Below are 24,557 nucleotides of genomic sequence, written 5' to 3' on the forward strand. Positions count from 1 at the left end.
TATCTGTGACTGTGCCTGCTGTGTGGTAGCTGTCGGAGGGGATCCGTGTGTGGGACGTGGGAGCGGGGGAGCAGCACACGGTGCTCCTGGCTGATGGAGACTGCTGCCAGCCCATCCTGTACTACAGCGGCCTGCAGGTGAGAGAGGGCCCCGCCCTCCAGGACGTGCCGGGGGCTTACACACAGCAGCCCGTACTGCTGCCGTTCTGCATGAACGTGAGTACTGTGGACATGGGGGTACTGGAGGGTGGACATGGGGGTACTGGAGGGTGGACATGGGAGTACTGGAGGGTGGACATGGGAGTACTGGAGGGTGGACATGGGGGTACTGGAGGGTGGACATGGGAGTACTGGAGGGTGGACATGGGGGTACTGGAGGGTGGACATGGGGGTACTGGAGGGTGGACATGGGAGTACTGGAGGGTGGACATGGGGGTACTGGAGGGTGGACATGGGAGTACTGGAGGGTGGACATGGGGGTACTGGAGGGTGGACATGGGAGTACTGGAGGGTGGACATGGGAGTACTGGAGGGTGGACATGGGGGTACTGGATGGTGGACATGGGGGTACTGGAGGGTGGACATGGGAGTACTGGAGGGTGGATGGGGGTTCTGGAGGGTGGACATGGGGGTACTGGAGGGTGGACATGGTGGTACTGGAGGGTGGATGTAGCACTTACCATTGCTCGGGTTCACTCCGTGTGTGTGTGTGTGTGCTCCAGCTGGGCTACGTGAGCGGGGTGTGTGCGGGCGGCCAGACCTGCGTGGCGCTCGCTGACCGTAACGTCACGGGCTTCATCGCCAGCTTCCACGAGCTGGCCGCCGCTGAGAGGAAGCTCTACTGCAAGCTGAGCAGCATCAAGGGCCAGATACTGCGCCCCCTGCTGGACCTGGGTAACACTGAACACAGGGGCCGTCATCAGACCAATAATGCTCATCATAGTAATGTAGGGGTGAATGGCTCTGATGAGGTTATAGTGCTTTCATACTCTGTAGATGTCTCTCATTCTAAATGTGTGTGTGTGTTTGTGTGGGTGTGTATATGTGTGTGTGTGTGTGTGTGTGTTCTCCCTGGCCTCAGAGTCCCTGGGCTCGGCTCTGGGCCCCTGTGCGGGCCTGTTCCAGATGGTGGTGGCTCGCTTCAGCCACCTGTGTCACCTGAGCGGACAGCACTCGGCCGCGCTGACCTCCAGGCTGCGGCGGGGCCGCCAGGTCAGGGGGCTGGTCCTCCTGGACAACAGCAGCATCTTCCTGGACTCCTACAGAGAGCAAGTCCCCCCTCTTTACTCTCTCACACACTCACACACGTATACACACATACACACTATACACATTCACACATACACTACACACTCACATTTGTTCTTCATGGGGATGGGCTTAGCTCAGCGTTACGAACATTTGACTGCCGTTAGAGAAGTCGCAGGTTCAAATCCGCCCTGGACTGCTAAATGACCCTTCCTCCTCGCTCTTCCGTCTGTCTGTCTGTCTGTGCTCAGGTACTGCTGCTCTGTGGGGAACCTGCAGGTCATGGGGGGTTTCCAAACCCTGGCCAAGCCCTGCCTGTGAGTCCTCACTGCACCCCACTGCACCCCTCCTCCAGCCAGCTACCTGCATGAGTACTGTCAGCAGCATCGAGACAAGGACTAAGCCACATATAGTGATATCTGTGCAGCATAAGCGATAAATGTAGTCATCGTAATCTGCACAAAGTGTCAGATGTCAAAAACGCTGAGTCACAAGGAGAGGAGTTGTAGTGTGACCAGTGTCCCTCGTCCCTCCCTCTCTCTCCTGCAGGGATGTGTTTGGGAAGAGCCCCGAGGTGCTGCAGCGCCTGGCTGAGTCCAGCGATGAGAGCGCTTCCCCCTCCGACCTGCTGGCGGCGCTGTTCCACCTGCCTCTGCTGCACCTGCAGCAGTACGCCCGCCTGCTCCTCAAACTGGCCGGCTGCTTTGAAGCGGTAGGGTGTGGAGCGCGCTCACTTTACAATGCTGTTCATCCGCTATCGACGCACTCCTAATTGTGTGTGTGGTGTGTGTGGTGTGTTTGTGTGTGTGTGTGTGTGCCAGACTTCTGAGGAACACCAGCAGCTCCAGGAAGGCTGCTCCAGGTTCGAGGCGCTGGCTCTTCACCTGAAGAGGAAGAGGAAGGAGGCAGAGTACACCTGCCACTTCTGGAAGAGCTTCCCTGGCAAGATGACTGTGAGTGTGTGTGGGTGTGTGTGTGTGTGTGAGTGTGTGTGAGGGTGTGTCTGGGGTTGACTGGGTGAGAATGTGGGAGGGAGGAAGGAAAGGAGGATAGGAGGTGTGAGAGTGGGTGAGGTACTGACTCTGTGGAGAGAGAGAGAAAGAAAGTGACAAAGAAGTAAAGCGAGTCTGACACTAGATCTGTCTGTATGCGGTTGGTGCGCATCGCCTACATTTCCCAGGATTCCCTGCGGAAGCCGCACCGCAGGCTGATCTGTGAGAGCAGCAACAAGGCTCTGACGCTGCAGAACGCCGGAAGGTTCTCGGTCAACTGGTTCATCCTCTTCAATGACGCCCTCGTCCACGCTCAGGTGAGCAACACACACCCACACACCCACACACACACACACACTCACACACACACACCACACACACACAGGAACAAGTGCCTGGGACGCGTCCTGTCAGTGATATCTAACCCAGTTTGAAGTCTTATCTTGCGTGTTGACTCTTTAAGTTTCAAGTTTGTGTTTGTCTTTGTTCTGTCAGGGCGTGGTGCCTTATAAAAGCCTCGTAAGTATAATGCCAGTTCAGAGCCCCCAGATGGCCAGGGCTGGCCTTAGGACACTCTGCAGGCCTGGACACACACACACACACACACACACACACTGATACTCTCGTCATCACCTTTTAACACAGACAGCACCACATCAAAAATATGGTGAGAAATGGGTTCCACATTTCATGGGGATTCTTCTCTGGGTGCACAGGAGAGAAGCTCCTCTTGGAACAATCTGTATGGCCTAATACTCCTCCTTCAACCCTGTGTCCATCAGAAACACACCCAGGCCTGTCTCCGTCAGAAAACACACACCCTAGGGCCCATGTCCCCAAGCCTGCAGCTGAAATGTCCCTTAGCCCAGCTCTGGCCCTCTGACCACAGGGCTAGGACACTAGGGAGAGCTGAACTGACCATAACCAAGACTCTGGGTTTACACCTCCACACTTTTCCTCAAGGTGTCACAGCTGGGATGTGTCTGAGGGTGGGGTAGAGTGGGGTTAGTGCACATGTGTCAAACTCAAGGCCCAGCTTAAATGGTGTATTGAAATAAGTCTACGCTGCTTTACAGTGCGCATTGACCATAAACGGTACGACAAAGTGACGACATCCTTGCCTCTAGAAAGCAGTGTATATACACATCAGTGTTTAACGCAAAGTCCCAAGTTTAACTGTGGGTGAAGGCGAGCATGGTTTGAATGACAGCACTCCAATGCAGCCGGTTCTGCAAACGTAGGCTACCCCATGCGCATTTTCAGCCAAGGTCCCCGGGCATTCAACCCAAGTTGGTATCGCTCTTGAACTTGGTTAGAGTACTCAGCCAAGCTAGATGCATGTTTCTGCTTCCCCTGTCGACAATTTGGAGCCAGAAATGATAGACATCACCTTCATTAGACAAGGTTTTACCAATTGGAAAACGGCAATGTTTATTTTACATAAAGCCCAAAAAGCTATTTTGCGCTGAAATGAAGGCCAACATTTTTCGGGTGCGCGCTTGCATTACCTGTGGAAGTCTGTATCCAGCATCATAAATATAGATAAATGTGCCAAATTTACCCTACATAGTTACTGCGTAGTTGCAACTGGCCCCTTTGAGGTCAACCATAATGCTGATGTGGCCCTCGGAGAAAGTGAGTTTGACACCCCTGGGTTAGTGTGTTGGTGGTGAGAAGTCTTGGTTATGACTGTTTCCTGTCCTGACACAGCAGATTCACTTCTCCCCACACGGTGATCCTTCCTGTTTCCTCGGGCACACAACACACACACCATGGCTACACACACACCACAGCTACACACACAACACACACAGCACACACACAAACACACACACACAGTCCACGCCCCTCCCCCTAGCGTGCACCTATCGTCCCCTTTCCCCCGCGTGTCGTGCCAGCCTTGCCTTGCCCCCCTCTCTCTCTGTGTGTGAGACTGTCCTGTCCGACCGGTCGAATCTCCGTCAAACCGGCCCTCAGGCCTACAACCAGCTTTTCAAAGTGTCAGTCCCACACAGCCTGCTAGCAGCTGGATGAGATGGATGGAAGATAAGTCACAGCTGCAACTAAAACCTCTTCTCCCAGAGGTCAAGTGGCTTGGCCCCCTGCTAGTCGCAGTCATATTCCTGGTTATGTATGTAGAAGTGTCTGTCTGTCTCCCGTTGTGGACAGCTCTTCTCTGTAGCTTAACACCCCCGTCATGTCCCACCCTCTCCTCCAGTTCTCCACCCACCACGTCTTCCCACTGGCCACTCTGTGGGTTGAGCCTATCCCGGAAGAGAACACTGGCCAGTGAGTGTGTCAATCACCCTATCAACCAATCACTGTGTACACATTTGAGTGTGTGGGTGTGTAGGTTCTCTGTGTGAGCGCGGTCTGTGTGTGTGTGTGTGTGCGTGCAGGTACGGGCTCAAGGTGATATCTCCTGAAGAGACGTTTGTGCTGCTGGCCTGTTCTTCAATGGAGAAGGTAGATTTCACCTCTGGATCCACACAGATCCTACAGATGTCAAATAACGAGACAAAAATATGAAACACTACATAAACACACCAGTTCCTTGTGTGTGTGAGCTGATGTGTGTGTGTGTCTGGCTCGCAGACCAAGTGGCTCCGCTCCATCAACCAGGCAGTGGACCTGGCTCTGAGCGTGTCAGGGCAGGAGGCGGGGTCAGCGGCCTCAGGGGCGGGGCAGAGGGCGGAGCCTCCCATCTCCCGGACTGCCTCCTACACCTTCTACAAGGACAGCCGTCTGAAGGAGGCCACCTATGAGGGGCGCTGGCTGGCCGGCAAGCCCAATGGGAGGTGAGTTCCCTGGGGAGAGGGTCTGTCTGGCCTGGGTCTCCCCCCCTTCACATCCAGACAGCACATCCAGACAGGGACAGAACAGGGTGCTGCTGTGTGGTCGGAAAGACCGTCTTAGATGCTGCTGGTCTACATGGACTGGAGAAGGATTTGGGTTCTGCACGTGGGGTGTGTCTCTCTTAAGGATGTTTTTTTTTTGACGGGTGATGATTGGCTGTGCTCTTGTTAGGGGTGTGGTTAGGTGGTCTGATGGGAGAATCTACACGGGAACCTTCAAGAATGGACTGGAGGATGGGTAAGAGTTACTGTAACACCAGCTTTTACAAATGTGTTCCGTTCAAATGTGTTCCATTCACATGACACGTTTTATGTGTGTGTGTGTGTAGGTATGGCGACTACGTGGTGCCCAACAAGGCTCTGAACAAGAGTGACCACTACCAGGGTCACTGGAAGGAGGGGAAGATGCACGGCCAGGGGTCATACAGGTCAGGGGTCACACAGGTCAGGGGTCACACAGGTCAGGGGTCACACAGGTCAGAGAGACAGCCTGGCTGTGTGTGGTGCAGGTTAGTCCACTATGGTTCTAGCCTGCGGAGACCAGGTCTAGTCCATCGTGGTTCTAATCTAGCCTAGCCAGTGTAGAGCACATGTAGTCCAGTGTATTTACATTTAGTCATTTAGCAGACTCTCTTATCCAGAGCTACTTACAGTAAATACAGGGACATTCCCCCCGAGGCAAGTAGGGTGAAGTGCCTTGCCCAAGGACACAACGTCATTTAGCACGGCAGGGAATCGATCCGGCAACCTTCGGATTACCAGCCAGACTCCCTCACCGCTCAGCCATCTGATTTCCAGCGTGTGGTTGTCGGTGCAGGTACGCGACAGGGGAGGTGTACGAGGGCTCCTTCCAGGACAACATGCGACACGGCCATGGCATGCTGCGCAGCGGCACGCTCAACTCCTGCTGCCCCAGCGTCTTCATCGGCCAGTGGCTGCACGACAGGAAGTGTGGCTACGGCGTGCTGGATGACATCACCAGGGGGGAGAAGTACATGGGCATGTGGCAGGACGACCAGCGGCAGGGCACAGGCGTCATCGTCACCCAGTTTGGCCTCTACTACGAAGGAGCCTTCTGCAACAACAAGATGATGGTGAGACGCACTCCTCCTCCTGTTCCTCCTCCTCCTTGTCCTCCTCCGGCCAGAGCCGTTATTTAACCTTCATCTGTGCTCTCTCTCTGTCTCTTTCTCTCTCTCTGTCTCTCTCTCTCCTCTGTCTCTCTCTCAGGGTACTGGGGTGTTGCTGTCTGAAGATGATACTACTTATGAAGGGGAATTTTCAGAGGACTGGACTCTCAATGGGAAGGTGAATGAAAACTGACCATACACACACAAAGGACATAGGACCCACACGCACCACACACACACCACACACACCACACACACACCACACACACCACACACACCACACACACCACACACACACGCACCACACACCACACACACCACACACACCACACACACCACACACACACGCACCACACACCACACACACCACACACACCACACACACAAACACACACCACACACACACATCCATGCTCATGTGTGCTGCCTTCCCCAGGGAGTTCTCACCATGCCTAATGGAGACCTGTTTGAAGGCTCCTTCTCTGGGGAGTGGGGCTCGGGGTTAAAGGTCACAGGCTCCTACTTCAAACCCAACCTCTATGACACAGACAAGGACAAGACCCACTCTGTGTAAGTGTGTGTGTTTGTGGCCATGTCTGCCTGTGTCTGTAAGTGTGTGTGTGTGTCTGTTTGTGTGTGTGTGTGGGTGTGTTCAAATGTCTTTCAAGTACACTCAGATTTGTTGTAATACTGAGACAGAGTAAATAAGACATGCGCGTGTGTGTGTGTGTGTGGTCAGTAAGCTGGGCCGCCTGGTGGTGTGTGCGGAGGACAAGTGGAGGGCTGTGTTTGAGGAGTGCTGGAGCCAGCTGGGCTGTGAGGCCCCGGGGCAGGGCGAGCACACCAGGGCCTGGGACCACATCGCTGTGGCCCTCACGTCCAGCAGGAGGCAGCACCGAGACAGGTACACACAGAATTACACACCATCAGAGACACACACACAATACACATGTTTACACACTAATGGGACAACATTGCTGTAGCACTGACCGTGTGCGTGTGTGTGTGTGTGTATCCCAGCCCGGAGCTGGGACTGAGCCGGACTCAGAGTAAGACCTTAGAGAGTCTGGAGTTTATCCCCCAGCAAACAGGCCCTGTTACCATGGAGACGTACGACAGTATCCGCCATTACCTCATCAAGGTGAGCCCACATAAACCCTCCCTAATCCCCATCTCCAGATGGACACACTGAGGGGAGGAGGGGGGAGGAGGAGAGAGAGAGGGGGGAAAGGGAGAGCGAGAGAGATAAGGAGAGGGGGGGGTGGGGGGAGAGAGAGACTACTAAGTAGCTGATACCGAGATCATTGGTCCAATCACCTGTCTAACCCCCCCTCCTCCCCTCCCCCCTCAGGCGTGTGACACCCCCCTGCACCCCCTGGGGCGTCTGCTGGAGGCGCTGGTGGCCGTCTACAGGATGACCTACGTGGGCGTGGGCGCCAACCGCAGGCTCCTCCCCCAGGCCGTCAGCGAGGTCATGTCCTACCTGGCACGCATCTTCCAGCTGGTCAGGTCAGCCTGCGTCCGGCTGGCCGGGGAGGGGAGGGGGGGTAACGGTTACCTGGAGAGCTAGTGTATCTAGATGAATCAGATGTAACTGGAAGTATACCTGACTCTGTGTGGATGTTAGGTTCCTGTTCCCTGATCTACCAGAAGAGGGCGGTCTCATCCCAGAACCCTCCAGCCTGGGCCCCAAGGAGTCTTCCTCCACCGGCAACCAGCTGGAGTCCCCCAAACCTGGGTAGGATTTCAGCACACACACACACCCCTCCAAGCTGGGACAATAATATGCCCCCCCAAAAAAAGCATGATAGTGTCAGCAAATCAAATTGTGTGTATGCCTGTCTGTGTGTGTGTGTATGCGTTTCTGTGTCTGTGTGTGTGTCTGTCTGTGTGTGTCTCTGTGTGTGTATGTGTGTGTGTGTGTGCTCCTGCAGGCGTGTGGTGAGCAGCTCCGCCCTGCTACTGCCCGTGCTGCTGCCTCGGCTCTACCCCCCTCTGTTCACGCTGTACGCCCTGGAGAAGGAGCGCGAGGACGACGCCTACTGGGACTGTGTCATCAGGCTCAACAAGCAGCCTGACCTGGCCCTGCTGGCCTTCCTGGGCGTGCAGCAGTCAGTCTCACGCTCTCTCACACACACACACACACACACACACACACACACACACATACAAACATCAACACACACACCGATCTTCATCTTGCACACACACACAGGTTTATGAGATCATGGTCTTTTGTCTTTCAGGAAGTTCTGGCCCGTGTCCTTCTCCTCCTCAGACCCTGTGTTGGGAGACAAGCAGCAGGTAGAACAACACTCCAAGTCAAAGATGATCAAACATCTTATTACATTGGACTTCATGCATCTCTCTCTCCCTGTCACTGGGTATCGCTATCTCCCTCCCACTCCCTGTCTCTCTTCCTCCCTCTCTTCCTCTCTCTCTCCTTGTCTCTCTCCCTGTCTCTCTTCCTCTCTCTTCTTCCCTGTCTCTCTTCCTCTCTCTCCCTCTCTCTTCTCCCCTGTCTCTCTCTCTCTCTCCTTGCCTCTCTCCCTCCCTCTCTCTCCCTCCCAGGTTCTCTCCACTACTAAGGACTCCTGTTTTGCGTCTGCAGTAGAGACCTTGCAGCAGATCAGGTAGGCTGCTATCAGGATCCAAACACCGACTCAAACCCTCAGGTTGAGGTGATGAGTCGTCTGACGTGTGTGTGTGTTCGCTCCCCTCTCCCCCCCAGCACCACCTTCACCCCATCAGACAAGCTGCAGGTCATCCAAATGACCTTCGAGGACATCACACAGGAAGTGCTGTCCCTGCTGAAGGAGGACTTCCTATGGTCCATGGATGACCTGTTTCCCGTCTTCCTGTATGTGGTGCTGCGAGCGCGGTGAGTGGCATGCTCCCTCCCCCACCTCCAGATTCCCACCAATCAGGATCATTCGAGCATCCCCGCGCCCTCCGACCCCGGGGTGTGACCTGTGGGGGGATTGTGGACCACTGACCTGACCGCTGATGGCGGCGGTCGCTGGAGTGTGTCGCTGTTGTCTTGACGACAGAATGGTGTGTTTCAGTATCAGGAACCTGGGGTCGGAGGTCAGTCTGATCGAGGACCTGATGGACCCCTGTGTCCAGCACGGAGAGCATGGTATCATGTTTACTACACTCAAGGTACACACACACACACACACATACTGTGTATATACACAGACCTAGGTTATGCATAATACTGTCAAATATTTGTCTGTGAATGACTATCCTATAGTTATATCACAGCCTACATTAATGGATTGCACATGGAAAGACGTTTGGAAATCTCTGTTAGGTTACTGTCAGTTGATCCTGATTTGCTCTCTTTTTTCTCTCTCCATATCTGTCCATTCTCCCACCCCTCCCCTCTCTCCCAGGCATGCTACTATCAGATCCAGCATGAGAAGATCTCCTAAGCCTGTGTCCCGCTCCAGCCCCACCCCCCCTCCCCTCCCCCAGACAGACGGAGTGCTCCACTCTACACACCCTGCTCTCAGCATGAGGCACCAGGGGCCCACGGCAGGGCCCGACGGCAGGGCCCGACGGCAGGGCCCGGGATTGGAGGGCTGCGGGGGTGACCTGTCAGGGCAGGAGGATCACTGAAGGGACTGCTTACTGCCCATCTGCTGTGCTGGGGCCCAGTCACCCCCCCCCCCCTCACACACACACTAACCTCCACTAACATACAGATACACACCACTCACAAACACAGCTGAGCTTACTGTATTGGCCATTTTTTTACCGTGAGAATCAGTTTTTAAGCTCGGATCAGTTTCCCCTCAGTATTATAACACACAGCTGAGTGTGTTTGTGAGGCGGTGTGTGTGTGTGTGTGTTTGTATGTGCCATCATGGAACTAAAGACGATCCACTGTGAAGCGTTTCATCCATTCCTGATTCCTGAACAGACTCTGACGGCTGCTCGTCATCTGATGGGTCTCCCACCTGTGAGCTGAGCAGCAGCCTGTGCTCTCTCCTGCAACGGGTGTCCCCTCCTCCAGGGAGAGCTCTCCCTTCACACCATTCTGCTGACCTCATGTTCTTCCATGCACACACACTCACACGAGTGCCTGGAGGCCCGGGTGGGGTCCGTGTTGGAATCTACTGAGGTGTTCTGGTGGTTGTAATACTGTCCTCTGTGTTTGGATGGATATTTCTTGACAAACAGTCTGTACGTGTTATTTTTGAAACACTGTTATTATGTTAATAGTATGTTTTATTATTATTTTACGTTTTCAACGTGGCTTAAGAAATGGTCCATGATGTAGATGAAAACGGTGGAAGAAGGAATGTTCTAGTGTATCAAAGGCTTTAGAAGCGTTAAAGGAAACCTTTTTTCCTGTTGAAGTTCCTAAACTATCTGTTTCTTTATCAGTGTTTTGATCTATATGTACATATCAGCTGATGAGAGTATTTAACGAGACCATTGTGTTTGGGACTACCACACTGATGTGGTCCTGTCCTTACAGACATGGTTCCATACTGCCTGAACAGAAGAAGGACTCCCTCAAGGAAGTTGGGAAGAATATGACAGTTGGACGGTTCACGAGGATGTCATTGAAGAAAGATCAGAAACACCCATCCATTTCTGGTCTTTATTATTATCGCCTCAATGAACCAATAGATAAAGTTATAAGTATTTACATTGTAATATTCCTTCAAAGAGTGTAATCAAATTAACTGTAGCGAGTCCACAAATCAGTGCAGGTGGAATCGAGTCATTGTTTTGATATGTATGAATGTATGTATGTATGAATCAGTGTTGAGCTGATTCTGTGGGTCATGGTTGCTGACACACTGTTCATTAGGACTCATACCGTCCATGTGAAAGTGCTATTTTAAATGTATTTAAGTACCAGATTTAAAAAAGATGTTAAGTTGATCGGGTAGTAATATTCCTGTTCTATTTGTACTTGATAGGCTATGGTGACCAGCAAACCAGAGGCTTTCCACTGGTCATAATCTGTGTGGTTATCTCTCCCCTGGTGCTGTGAAACCAGTAACCAGGACAGCATCAATGACATGTTTCATTAAGGTCCTGTAGAAAGTGGCTGTTCCTTCAATTCAAATATTCTCATCTTCCGAAATTGTACTTTACTGTCAGATATGAACATAAGACAAAAAGGCAATAAAGGGATCTGATGAACGATGCAATAGTGGACGGGCTCGTCATCCAGCTGCATTTAATGTAAAAAATTTTTGTCTATGGATTTGTGTGTCAGAAGATGTCACTGAGTCCAATGTACAGTAGCAATCCTCTTAGCTGGGATACACCTAAAAGCCTTCACACAAAGAGGGAGAGAGAGAATTCATGTTCAAAACAAAAAGATGTAGTTGAGGCCAAAGCCTTTTACAACACAGGAGATAATGTATGTTTTAAGTTCAAGTCCCAATATGGGGCAGGCTACTGTACTATTTTTAAAGGGACTGTCATGCAGGATCCTGTGGCCACATGTCCACAATCCAGATTGTGCAGCGTAGTGAAACAACGTCAGCAGAGAAAAATAAATGATTCTGGCTCAGGTCGAGTGTAGGAAGCGCTTCCAGCTGTTGCGTGTTGCAGCTCAGTGTTTAATTAAACGTCCAGGTTTTCTTGGACTTGGGAGCTATACCAGGCTGTGTCATCACTGTCTGACGTGTGTTAAAAGCAGAAAGAGTTAAGAAGCTTTGGAGCCCCTGGCCAGACGGTGAATACGCTGCTTCCGGCAGAGGCGGCTATCCTGCCCGGGATTAAGTGGGATAGAGAAGGATTACAAGCCCCATTCCTGTATGGGTACTCCAGAGTGAAAACGCCGACACGCTCCCTGCGTACCTCCGGAAGGAAACCTGCTTCTTTAATTTGGACCATACTGTCAACAGAGCTTCCGAATGCGACACAATTAACGGTTTTATCTCTGGGGGGACTTGGAGAAAAGGTACGGAGGTAAGTAGTGTAGTGTCGGCGTCGCAGGACGGGTAGTGGACTCGGAGCGATCCTTTAACTGCAGGGGGCCGGATTGTGCTTTTCACCCTTAGAGGGTCGTTTTTAAATCGTTCTCACGGTGGATTGTCCTTGTTCAGTAGGCCTATTATCTGAAGCTGTATCACTATAGCGCACTCAACACCGTGTAAGTTGTATTAAAAAATACAGTGTCTAAGTAAGAGTGGAGAGAGGATCACTGGACAGCTCCGAAGTGTGTCACTGACTTTTGACCTTCTTGACAGAGGAGCTAGGCTTGTAATCACTTAGCCTCTGGGAGAGACCGAGGACATTTGAAATGACATCCATCCATTTCATCAACCATCAGAGTAAATTCTGTCTGTGCTGGGAGATTAAATGTAGCAAATACACCTGATGCTTCAGAAAAGAACAATTTGGGTTTCAAGAGATAAAAGTATTTTTTTCCCTGGTAGTGAGTCGCGGAGGCGCGTGTAGGGGCAGCCGGTAGCATGAAGCAAGCCGGGGAGGCGCAGGTGGTGACGGCTCACGCGGAATTAGGAGAACACGGTAATCGGGGGAAAAAACACACTCTTCTTTACATAACGAACTTCTCTCCCATACCATTTTCATAATCCTCTTGATGTTCTCTAATGTCTGTGTATGTTCGTTTGTGTGGGTGGGAGGGCGTGTGTGACTGTGTGTGTGTGTGTGTGTGTGTGTGTGTGTGTGTGTGTGTGTGTGTTGTCCAGGCCTTAAGCAGATCCTGACTGATGTGATCAAGGAGGTGAAGATATCCATCGACAAGGACATCAATGGAGCAGATCTGCTGTTCACATTGCTGAATGCTCCATGGCTCAAATCTCTGCTTAAGGTCAGCTAGGAAACTGCACTGCTGGGGGGTGTTCCACACACACACGCACACACACACACATGCTCACTGACCCAACCACAAACACACTCACACACCTCAATGCAAACCTATTTACACACACACTCACCATCCACCTACGCACACCCTTAAACCCAATCACACACACACACACACACACACTGATCTCTAGTGTTCTTCCATCCTCCCAGGTGTATGAGTTCCTTCAGCAGCACCACAGGAGTCCTCCCTCCCCAGTCCTCCCTCACGCCTCTGCTCTCTGTCACCAGGTAAGCTCCTCTCCTTCTCTCGTACCCGCCTCCTCAAGTCTGAATTGACTTGCCACAACGTCATTGTAGCCATACCTCAGCCACCAGGCACGGTGAGCACTAGAGTGCACAGATGCTATCCCTGTGTTCCCCAGGTGCTGGCAGACCTGAGGTCAGTGGCGGAGCCCTCCCCCGATGCCCAGGAACTCGACACCCTCCTCCGAGGATCGCACCTCCAGGTGAGGCCTGGAGACAGACACACAGACAGATAACCAGACAGACAGATAACCATATAAACAGATAACCAGACAAACGGATAACCAGACCAACAGATAACCAGACAAACAGATAACCAGACAAACGGATAACTAGACAGACCGACCACTTGATATACAGACAGATAGCCAGCGGTTATGCTGTATCACAGTGTATTTCAGCAGTTGTGAGGTGCCCGGGTCTGTTTTCAGCGGTTGTGCTCTGTGTGTCGCTGTGGGTTTTCCTAGCGGTTGTGTTGTGTGTCCCAGGCTCTTCTCTCGGCTCATGACACGGTGGCCCAGAAAGACTACGAGCCCGTGCTCCCGCCCCTCCCCGACAACCTGCCTGACGACGAGGAAGCCACAAGGATTGTCTGTCTCGTCAAGAACAAGCAGACGCTGGTGAGTCTGGGCTCCTGCTGCAGGTAGCCCACTCATGAAGGTTCACATTTCCACAGTAGTTCAGGAGGTCAATTGAGGTTACGAAGATGTCATGTCAGACTGCATGTTTTTTTTCTGCCAGTGGAAACCTACCATTGCATTGCTGCAAGCATGACTTTTACAGTTGCAGATGTCATGACAGAAGATTTAACAAGTACCAGATGTTACTTGTATAATCTGTCCTTCGTTTGGTTGGTTGACTTATGATTTTAATCATCGTGATTGAACTCTTTGTTTGAATTGATGCTTTCAAAGCATGGATGAGCAGGATAGTGTGTGTGTGCGCGTGACAGACACAAAGAGAGGCAGACACAAGAGATGGTGAGCGAAAGAAAGAGAGAGACAGAGCGTGAGAGAGATCATGTTATAAAGAGAGAGAGCGAGATTTGTTTTTAGCATAAAGTCTCTGGGTCTCTCAGTCTATTCCTGTCAGTCAGCATCAGGAGCCACTGAGACTGCACAATGGATGTGCTGGATGTGCTGGATGAGTAGGTAACTCTGGCCCTATCTCTCCCATGAAAGAGGGGCCCTGGAGGGGGCATCCGCCGTCGCTTGGACACCCTGAGGCAGCTGACCTGGGAGAAGCTGGGCTGCAAGGGGGTGGCGGGGGCCAGAGGCCTGGGGGCCAGCGGCCTGGGGGCCGGGGGCCAGGGCCCAGCTGGGGCCCTTGCTAGGAGGGGTAGCTACCCATCCACTGAGGCCCTCCAAGCCCCTCCCTCACGAACCTCCCACCCCCCTCCTCGCTATACACCAATGAGTAAATGTAGAATGTGCCAGAGCAATGCCCTCTGGGAAAAAGGTCTCAATCGATCCGCCCCTTCCGTTTGCAGTTCTGTTGTGATTGGTAAGACTAGATCTTTGTTAACATTTGTTTTGTATTGTTGTTATTATATATTTTCAGTCGTTCTTGGGTCAGTAATATCTCATATTCTCCCTCCAAACTCCTCCTCCACCTCTCCTTCCCTCCTCCACCTCTCCCGCTGGAGATGATGGAGAGGAGGGAGAATCTGCCAGCACGCTACTTCCCCTTCCCCAGCAAACCCCACCCCTCCAGCCTTGGCCTATAACACCACCGTACCTGTCTGGCTACTGGTCTCCTATTGGGGACTACCTCCATCCTGGCACGCCTCCACGCCTCCGGACGCCCACCCCACGGGTTCGCACGGCTCCCCCCAGCCCCATGCACCGCCGGCGGGTAGAGGAGGTCCCTCGCGGCCCCCCTGTGGAGCTAGCCAAGCAGGAGAGCCTGGATGAGCTGAGGTCCACGGTAAAGCAGGCCGCCAGCTCCATGGAGCGCAGCACCAACGACGTCAGACTCCTGGGGCAGAAGATGGCCGCCGCCACCGAGCGCATGTCGGAGAGCGTGCTGGAGAATGCCCATGCCCTGACCCTGCTGGCTGAGGTGGTGGACAGGCTTCAGGTCCTCATTGCGGCCAGCAGGGCGGCAGACTCTCCCATCACCAAGACGAGGTGTGACAGCCCACAGGTCAACGCGCGGGCGACGGAACACGCCCGCTCTCCAGGTCACCTCGAGGGCCAACGTGGACGCTCCCAACCCCGTCCGGCCGTCCAACAGCAGCACGGCTGCGAGGGGTCATCCTCCTCCCCTTCTTCCTGCTCCAGCTCCGTGACCGGCTCCGTGGACGGACTCTCCACCTCCCAGACGGCTGGTCATCCAGCCTGCCGCCAGGGCTCCCTCAAGGCCGAGCTGAACGCCAGTTCACCCCCCACCTCGCCGCAGAAACGGCCCCAACTCCCGAACGGCCTATCGGAAGCCTTGAACCCGGCGCAGACGCGCAGCCCGTCCAATCAGAGGAGGAAGAGGAAGAAGAAGAGGAAGAAGTGAGTCCAGCCGTGCATGTCTCTGTCGGAGACTCTGTTGCTGTGCTTCACCGACCAGACTTCTCCAGACTCCCGGAAACGGGCGGCAAACAGGCATTTATATCTCTTCTCTTCTCCTCGTCACATCTCTCCTCATTCTCACCGCGCCATCTATATGTTTCCATGGAAGTTTGTGTGCTGAGGAGGAAAACCATTGGACTGTTCCATTCACCGCTGCATCCGGTTCATCTGTGTCTGTCTGTTCCAGACCATACCCCCTATATGCCTGTTAGCTTGGACACGATTCCTTTGTTGTTCATAATGGTTCCATCTGTGGGTCCCTTTCGCCAGTCCTTCCGTGGGTTGCAGGATGCTGTTGTAACTAGACCCTGTCTTGTCTCTGTCAGGGGGCCACGATCAAGAGGAATGAAAGCACAGGAGAGATCTCCGTCGCTCGCGTCATCCACGGGGGACTGGCCGACCGCAGTGGTGAGGCGACGCCTCTCTCTTTTCCTCCCACTCTCCTCCATCTCTCTTGCTCTCTTTCCTTTTTTTCGACTTCTCTCCTTTGCGCCTCTCTCTCTCTCTCTCTCGTTTATTCTCTCTCTTGATCTCTTTACTTTTTCTTTCTTTCTGAGAAAGTGAGACCAGAGCGATAGATAGGACTCCTCTCTCTCTCTTTCTCCTTCTGCCAGTGTCTCCATCAGATGTTGGGTTTAATCTCTCCCCTCCCTGCAGTGTGTCAGAGGATGCGTTTGATGCGTGTTTTCTGTGTTGTCTGTTGGCTGGCGGCAGGTCTGCTGCACGCAGGGGACAGGATTATAGAGGTGAACGGCTACCCTGTAGAGGGCCTGGACCCAGAGCATGTTATACAGATACTGGTAGGTCAAGCATCTCTTCCTACCCATAAATACACTGGATAAACCTAGTCTAGTGGTAGATTGTGTGTGTGTGTGTTTGTGTGTGTGTGTTTCTCCTCCCTTGTTGTTTGTCATCAATGATGCTTTGCCTCCTTTCAGAAGAGGGTGAAGTGTGTGTGTGTCTGTGTGTGTTTTGGTTTTCCAGGCGCAGTCCCAAGGTACCATCATGTTCAAGGTTGTTCCCATCACAGAGAGAGCTGTTCACAACCAGACCATGGTGAGTGACGCATGCTGTTGTTCGCTCTTAGTCCCTCTCATGTAAGCTTGTTTACCTTAACACACAAACATGACTTCATTTGGAGAAAGTTGACAGTTGAAAGAAGATACCAATAGATGACTCACCTTCAGCTACCTGAGCCAGGCCTACCCTTAAATGAAATTCAAAATCAAAATGTTATATGCATTTAATATTTTCTATAAACAATGTCTTTGAGTGCTTTTCAGTTACCCACGGTTCACTCTATCACCAAGCCCTCAGAGAGAGGTTAGGACACCTGCCTTACTCTTACGTGTGTTGTGCCTCCAGCTGTACATGAGGGCCATGGCAGACTACAATCCCCAGCAGGACCCAGCGATCCCCTGTGCCGACGCTGGCATGAGCTTCAGGAGAGGAGATCTGCTGGAGATTGTGGATCAGACAGACGCCCTCTGGTGGCAGGCTAAGAAACTGCCCAGCACCTCGGCCTGTGCCGGTCTCGTCCCCTCCTCAAAGCTGCTGCGGAGGTCAGAGTTCATGCTGGGACGGTTCCCGCGGTCGGTTTGTGTTTGTGCTGTTCAGTATTGATGGCCGTGATGATATTAACCCCTCCAATCTCTGGTCTTGTTTGCAGGAAACAGAAGGAGTTCTGGTGGTCTCAACCTTTCCAACCTAGCACCTGCATCAAAACATGTAGGTAGGGGCTAGGCTAACTATCTGATTTAACTATCTGGATAACTAACTTATCCCTGAATTTCTGTTTTTTGGGGGATTTATATCGAGAATAGTGGTTTTAAGACTAGTTTTATGACTTACGTCTGTTTATAACTGTTATAAGTTGACTCGGTGTGTAGTGGTATCTTAACAGCTTCTGGTTGTATCTTGTCTGTTCACCTGCTTACCTGAAGTGAGCACTGTGGAAGAGGGTAAGATGACTTCCTGTGTCATGTCTGGGCTTCCTGTCTGACTAAGGTCACCGTGTCTAACCTCTCTGTGATCTGTCCTCCATGCCTGCCCCTCCAGAAGAAGACTTCCTGGCTATTGATGTGAAGGATGTTGAAGCAGGTGAGCGCTTCTCTTTCCTCCCCTCACCCTCTTGGTAGTGTGTCATTTCTATACTTTTGTTTCTATACTTTCATTCATATACTTTCAAGTAATTGAATTTCTATACGCTTCTTCACTGTTGTTTTCCTTGCGTCTGTCTTCCTCCAACAGACGAGGAGGCGTTTGATTCTGGTAGGTGAGTCTTTGTTGAATTCTGTCGTTTCTCTGTGCTGTGTCCTAGTTTGAGAACGTGTTGCTCTGTGGCTGTTCTGCAGTTTCTTTCCATGACTTCTGTGTTTTCTGTTGAAACACTCTGATGGATCTATATGGAACTGTAGTATGATGTTTCTCTTTCTCCCCATTCATGCACTTCAATGGGGTTTTGTAGAAGAACTAAAAGAAGGTGAGCATGGCATTTAGTAAACTAAGAAATAATTCACAACTTTGAGTGTTGTTTCTAGGGGGTTAGGGTGAGAATTGGTGTAAGGATTAGAATTACATTACGGGTATAGTTTAGGGTTTGGATTCAAGGTTTGGGATTTAAAATGGGAGTAAATTGTCTGACCTCACTAGCATAGTAACACAACAGGTCTGTGTGTGTGGTCCCCATTGTCATTTGTCATCTCACTGTCCTGTTTATTTCTCCTCCATTCAGACGAGGGTGATTTCAGCAGCAGCACTGATGGAGTCTATCTGGGTACTCTCCATCCCTCTATCATCCCTCTCTCCTCCATATCTCATCCCTCTGTCATCCCTCTCTCATCCCTCCAACTTCTAGAACAACAACCATGTTTATCTCTGTCCATCTCCCATCTTTATCTTTCATAATTTATAAATTATACATCATATAAAATGTTATATAAATGTGGTTCCTGCAGCTGGGTTCAGACGCAGCCTGCGTCTCTGTCGGCGGCGGTCACACAGCGCCAACCAGTCGTGCCACTCGCGCTGCGCCAGCGCCCTGGCCAACCCGTACGAGGAGGTGGTGAGGTATCAGCGTCAGCCGCAGGACCAGCACCGCGTCATCGCCCTCCTGGGTGAGGCTCAGACTCAAGCTCAGGCTCAGACTCAGACTCAGGCTCAGGCTCAGGCTCAAGCTCAAGCTCAGGCTCAGACTCAGGCTCAGACTCAGGCTCAGGATCAGGGTCAGACTCAGACTCAGGGTCAGGCTCAGAGAGGAGGGACACGCCCCTACCAATGTTATCAGACTGTTGAATCGTCCCCACTGTAAATTAGCAGCAAGGGTAGTGTTAGCATTTAGGGGAATACAAATGATGTTGGTCCCTCTGAAGTTAACCGTGTTGAATCTTTCACTTCAGTCATAAAGAACATGTTGTGTTTCTGTGAGAGAAGAACATTTATGTTTCCTCTCTGTAAGGTCCCTCTGGCGTGGGAGTGAATGAACTTCGGAGAAGATTGATTGAAATCAACCCCGATTTCTTCCAGGGACCCGTACCCCGTATGTACCTGAATAGCTACTGGAGGCTTTGTTTCCTGAACTAAATTACCCTGCTTTTTGTGTGCATGTACTATATATATAAAGATTATGTGATTGACGTTCATTTAAAATCTACTGATTTTGTTTTCTTTTAAACCCCAACAGATACCACACGGGCACCCAAGAGCTATGAAAAGTCTGGCCGGGAGTATCACTTCATCAGCAGAGAAATGTTTGAGAACATGATGTTCAACCAGAGGTAGCTTCTTCACCTCTTGCTTACATAATAATAATAATAATAATAATAATAATAGGTGTTGTTCCATCGAATAATACTGAGGTGACAGACATCTCCAGCTTGTCTAACGCTTCCCACTTTTGATCCATGTTCTTCTACTGTAGAATCTGTGAGCTTCCTAGGTACGTCGCTTCAGGTGAAAGCGTCTTTTTAAACTATTCGAATGTTAATGTAACACAAGGCATTGTGGGTGACGGCAGGTTCTTGGAATACGGGGAGTACAAGGGCCATCTCTACGGCACCAGTCTGGACGCTGTGAAGGACGTTCTGAGCAGAGGGAAAATGTGTGTCATCGACATCGAGCCTAAAGTGAGTCCTGCTGGGTTTCAACTGTATTTTAATTCTAAGTCAAGTCACTGAGGGCTTCACAGCTGCCCACAGATCAGCACCTTTAACCAACTTAAAAACCTGCAAGGTTGGCGGTTTGATCCCTAACTCCCTGCCTGACGGGCAGGCCAGCACCTTGCATGGCGGCTCTGCCACCATCTCTGTGTGTGTGTCAAGGGGTGAATGATAGGCAAAAAGGCTCATCAGGCTTTCATCAGGGTAGAAGTGCTATATTCCTGCAGTCCATTAAGACTCACTGTGTTCACCACCCCCTTCAGGCCATCCCGTACGTGAGGACCCATGAGCTGCGGGCCTACATCATCTTTGTGAAGCCTCCCTGTGCAGAACGTATGAGGGAGACCAGACAGAATGCCCAGATCACCCCCAACTACTACGTCAACAGACCTTTCAAAGTAAGCACCACAACTGCAGGATTTTCAGTTTGATTAGCAATGTCCTGTGCCCTGACTGTTGAGAGAGACTGTAACGGGTCTGGGGAATGATAGTGGTTGTTAGAAGGTTAGTTGGTCCAGTCAGAAGTGTCTTTTTTTGTTTACCCTGACTTCTTGCTGAGATGTGGTTACTTTGTGATGTGGCTGGTAAATTCAGAACATTCCTTGACTTTGGCCACCAAAACGCTGTTGGAACACTTTTGATACGTGATCCTCTACTGTACTTTCTGCACTGTGTGCACTTTGCTTTGGGATCAAGGGGTCCACAAAATGAATCAAATGTTAAATGTAAACGTGTTTGATGATTTTCTGTCCCTCTTTCAGGAAGAGGACATCCAGGAGATTGAGGATGCCACCAGGAAGATGGAGATGCACTTCTGCCAGTTTTTCAACCATGTGATTGTGAATGACGATCTGCAAGATTCGTGCTTGCAGCTTCTGACAGCCGTGAGGAGGGCGCAGGACGAACCTCAGTGGCTGCCGGTCAGCTGGATACGCCCCACTGACCAATCCTGAGAGACCTGAGGAGACCAGGGTCAAGGAGGGAAGAGGAGAGGGGATGTGAAAATAGAAACAGCAGGAGGCAGGGAAGATGGAGGAGAGGGGGAGGTGAAGAGGAGAGGGGGAGATGGAGGAGAGGGGGAGGTGAAGAGGAGAGGGGGAGATGGAGGAGCGGGGGAGGTGAAGAGGAGAGGGGAAGATGGAGAGGATAGGAGAAGGTGGAGAGGAAGATGAGAGGGGGAGATGGAGAGGATGAGAGAAGGTGGAGAGGAAGATGAGAGGGGAAGATGGAGAGGATAGGAGAAGGTGGAGAGGAAGATGAGAGGGGGAGATGGAGAGGATGAGAGAAGGTGGAGAGGAAGATGAGAGGGGGAGATGGAGAGTAGGATGAGAGCTGTGGAAGTGACCAGAAGAAGAGATACTACCATGGGACGAAAGGACGAATGAATCAATTCTTGAACAAGGTGGATTAGGGAGTGTGTGTATGTTGTGGATTAACTCTGTTTTATTTTTGTTTTGATCTAGCGTATGACTTGGATTGTGAGTGGAAGAGAGTTGACACGGATAATGTCCAGAAGTGATTTAGTGCTGATTCATGTCTGTTGACAACTAAATCCCCAGAGTTAAGACAGGGTTGGATCCAAACCACAACAGAATGTTTTCCTTGCTGATACTCTGGGTCATCTTTTCCTGTCCTACAGTGACCCAGTTCACCACCTCTCAATCACTGTGTTTACATGTAGAGCTAAATTGTGTTTGGGCTTTGTTGTTTGTGTGTTTCATATAGCCTATGGATTGTCATTCCATGCCAAAGAATTTAATAGCATGATGTGTTTTTGAGTATAAATTGAAAATGACTAGATTTTTGAGCCATAAGCCACAGTTTGTGTCTCACTCATTTATAGCGATTAGTTTGTGTTACAGTCTGTGTCTTACTACTGACAAATACCTAATATTATTTGGTTTTATCACAAGAATGCTGTACCTGATATCGTTTTTTTACGATTTTGAGCCTGTAATCAAGTTTATGGAGCAGATAGGCCTAATGAAAAACTATTAGACATAAATTGAATAGTTTTTGAAAGCGTGAAGCATTGAACAAAACAACATGTTTAATGTGGTGAGTTGGGATTTGATAAAAGCCATACTATTTAAAGGAACAAAACAATATAATGACATGGTATTCAACATGTGACCAATAAAACTGCTTTTTACATAACATTATTGTCGCAAAACTATTCGCAAATGCCTAACCACGATCCACAATGTGTACGACGATCCACAAATTATGGAAGTTGTTGTCTTGCCATAATTCAAATGATAGTGGAAAGTCTCAAATGATAAGGAGATGCTCAACTGGTAAATGCAATTTTTTTCTTCGATTTGGGTGATCCGAATACGCATTATTTATAATAATTTGAAAGAGCAATGTTTTCGTATTTTAATGGGTTTTTTTAAACTAGGAATTCAGACTGTGCTTAAACAGATACATGAAACACTTATCGACACGGAAATAATAAATGTTAGCAACTTTGTTATGTGCTTTCCTCCAAGTTGTGGGCGCGACCTACTCACCGCGTCATCGCCAAAGGGAATTAGCCAATCACTTTACTCCACCCCCACGATCACGTGTGATATGTGTGCTTATGTAGCCTTACTGTAAATGTTATGAAACAGACTGTTTGGAGAAGAATAAACATTGTTCCGCCTGTCTAAGCCTCCACAGAAACATCACTGGCTGACGAAACATTTTCAAGAAGAAAGAACAGCCATGGTCTGACTCCTGATAAAAGGTTAGTCCACTGCAACTTAGAAATGTAAGTTTTCAACGACTGGTTGTGATTGCACTATTAGACTTGGACACATGGCTATCCAAAAGAATAATGTAATGTCACGGATTCAAAGGAAGCAGCACAAATATCGTTTATACGAAGCCGATATGTATTTCCTGTGCTGAGCTGTTGTCGCAACTGTCACGATGCGCGGCCACGAGAAAATGAACGAATCACTCTGACTAGGCAACTCGTTTCTCCAGTCATATTAAAGATTCAAAAATCAACTAATCCTAAATCACCCCCCCCACGTCTCTTATTGTTCCCCTTTCTGCCCTGTGTCTCAGCCAGCGTCTATGTAGTGAGGAAGATCCGGGCATCCCTTACAGAGGGGGAACAGTTGGAGAAGCCCATCTTCACACCATGTAGCGCTGGAGGTATTGAAACCGATTTTCCTTTCTAAAAAAGAATACCCCACCTCTTTTAGATACTTTTTATGTTTGATGCTTATTAGCACATCTGTGGGGTTCTAGCCTACTGTTAAATATCTGTGATTAATAATGAGAAAGTTGAGTTGACAGATGCCAGTCTTACACATAACCATTTCACTAAGCATCTTAATCAACACATTACTATCACAAAATTATTTAATGTTAATAGGTACAATTTGACCTTCTGTGGCTTCTTGCTTAAGTTACCTAAGTACAGATGGTAGTTTTGGTGGCAATTATGTTTGACAAAGATACCCTGTGACTTAATGGCTCTGATACCAAGTCCGATCTCATGTTTGTTTTATCTTGTCAAATTCTATGAATAGAAACCACCATGCCAATCTTGTTTTAGTAAGCTAGTAAATCCTGTTTAAATGTGGTCTTAACTAAAGCTCCCATTGTAACCTGCTGGCCTTTAAATAACCTGATTATCCTTTACAATTAGGGAGAGGCTGTGGAAGAGATGATATGTTTCTGTTTGTTTGTTTGTGATAGATGAGGGATATGGAATTCCCAATATTATAACAACTCTAATATGTGTGTATAGTACTATGTCTGACGGTCACCCTTTACCATCTGTGCGCTCTGCAGAAAAGAAACAACTTAACGCGTCCAACGCTGAGCCACTGCCGGCCGTGTTGACCCCTGACGATGACTTGGTGGGGGGGGGGTCGTCTCCGGAGACAGCCCTGCAGAAGTGTAACTCCTGAGGTTAAAGGTCACACTGGACAACTTGGTTGGGACTCATAAATGTTTCTTCTAAGTACAAAAACACACACCCACACAGAGAAAGAGAGAGAGAAAATATCCAATCTGGTTTTCATTTGAACCAATCTGTGAAACAAGTGTCACTAGTTATGCTTGAATAATTACATTAACACACTGTATAAATATGGCTTCACGTTCTCATGTGAAAGTGGCAGTTATGAAGAACATCTGTTATAACGCATGGATTGTGTCAATTGGATATTGAATAATTTCTGTGTTTCCTCTGTCCAGTGTGACCTTGGTTTTGAACAATAAACGATGTATTCTAGCTATAGTGTGTGATGGTCTGTTCACAAACCCCTCAGTCCAGGGGCTGAACAGACCTGATGTTTGCTGCAGCTAGATGTTAAATCAATAAAATTACCATTTAAAACATAAATATCCCTGGTGTCTCCTGGTTTCCTGTTTCTTGTTTTTAATGTAGGCTTCATGCAGTTACATTAATAAAGACTAACATGGAGGATCCATAGTTAAAGTATCTGCTGAACAGTACATTATCGCACTCTCTCAGGCTGTCATCCTCCACATCTCCT

The 24,557-nt window shown here is 50.0% G+C and overlaps 2 protein-coding genes and 1 long non-coding RNA gene across 8 annotated transcripts in view; all 3 read left to right on the top strand.

Annotated features, from left to right (window-relative positions):
• Nucleotides 1-11,426, top strand: part of als2b (alsin Rho guanine nucleotide exchange factor ALS2 b) — a 17,523-nt gene extending 6,097 nt beyond the window's left edge. For 4 of the 6 annotated variants that reach the window (XM_084667422.1, XM_084667420.1, XM_084667424.1 and 1 more), the window contains exons 9-34: nt 30-215; nt 722-893; nt 1,081-1,267; nt 1,499-1,564; nt 1,797-1,959; nt 2,069-2,200; nt 2,428-2,556; nt 2,735-2,758; nt 4,458-4,528; nt 4,639-4,705; nt 4,835-5,037; nt 5,267-5,332; nt 5,424-5,522; nt 5,912-6,188; nt 6,325-6,402; nt 6,661-6,794; nt 6,964-7,128; nt 7,245-7,365; nt 7,576-7,733; nt 7,852-7,962; nt 8,159-8,335; nt 8,471-8,528; nt 8,796-8,857; nt 8,956-9,105; nt 9,290-9,386; nt 9,623-11,426. In XM_084667422.1, coding sequence (XP_084523548.1) covers nt 30-215; nt 722-893; nt 1,081-1,267; nt 1,499-1,564; nt 1,797-1,959; nt 2,069-2,200; nt 2,428-2,556; nt 2,735-2,758; nt 4,458-4,528; nt 4,639-4,705; nt 4,835-5,037; nt 5,267-5,332; nt 5,424-5,522; nt 5,912-6,188; nt 6,325-6,402; nt 6,661-6,794; nt 6,964-7,128; nt 7,245-7,365; nt 7,576-7,733; nt 7,852-7,962; nt 8,159-8,335; nt 8,471-8,528; nt 8,796-8,857; nt 8,956-9,105; nt 9,290-9,386; nt 9,623-9,661 — 3,192 coding nt within the window. In that variant the 3' untranslated portion in view covers nt 9,662-11,426. The remainder of the gene's footprint in view (nt 1-29; nt 216-721; nt 894-1,080; nt 1,268-1,498; nt 1,565-1,796; nt 1,960-2,068; nt 2,201-2,427; nt 2,557-2,734; nt 2,759-4,457; nt 4,529-4,638; nt 4,706-4,834; nt 5,038-5,266; nt 5,333-5,423; nt 5,523-5,911; nt 6,189-6,324; nt 6,403-6,660; nt 6,795-6,963; nt 7,129-7,244; nt 7,366-7,575; nt 7,734-7,851; nt 7,963-8,158; nt 8,336-8,470; nt 8,529-8,795; nt 8,858-8,955; nt 9,106-9,289; nt 9,387-9,622) is intronic. The other 2 variants (XM_084667423.1, XM_084667425.1) reach the window with 1 other exon arrangement.
• Nucleotides 11,427-12,673: 1,247 nt separating this feature from the next.
• On the top strand, nt 12,674-21,084 carry mpp4b (MAGUK p55 scaffold protein 4b). Its single transcript, XM_084668574.1, has 21 exons — nt 12,674-12,731; nt 12,914-13,035; nt 13,245-13,322; nt 13,457-13,540; nt 13,826-13,957; nt 16,225-16,306; nt 16,613-16,698; nt 16,883-16,954; nt 17,264-17,460; nt 17,568-17,626; nt 17,842-17,859; nt 17,957-17,998; nt 18,149-18,169; nt 18,366-18,380; nt 18,633-18,674; nt 18,856-19,014; nt 19,356-19,436; nt 19,581-19,674; nt 19,914-20,022; nt 20,319-20,453; nt 20,817-21,084. Exons 1-21 carry the CDS (start codon nt 12,674-12,676, stop codon nt 21,006-21,008), a joined length of 1,878 nt encoding a protein of 625 aa, XP_084524700.1. The 3' UTR covers nt 21,009-21,084.
• Nucleotides 21,085-22,608: 1,524 nt separating this feature from the next.
• Nucleotides 22,609-24,403, top strand: LOC146260767 (uncharacterized). The gene is made up of 3 exons (XR_014724777.1): nt 22,609-22,786; nt 23,113-23,202; nt 23,848-24,403. It is a non-coding gene; the product is annotated as an uncharacterized LOC146260767 (long non-coding RNA).
• Nucleotides 24,404-24,557: the final 154 nt, after the last annotated feature.

This window comes from Hypomesus nipponensis, chromosome 12 (assembly GCF_054491055.1).
Source record: "Hypomesus nipponensis isolate SF chromosome 12, ASM5449105v1, whole genome shotgun sequence".
Lineage (NCBI taxonomy): Eukaryota > Metazoa > Chordata > Actinopteri > Osmeriformes > Osmeridae > Hypomesus > Hypomesus nipponensis.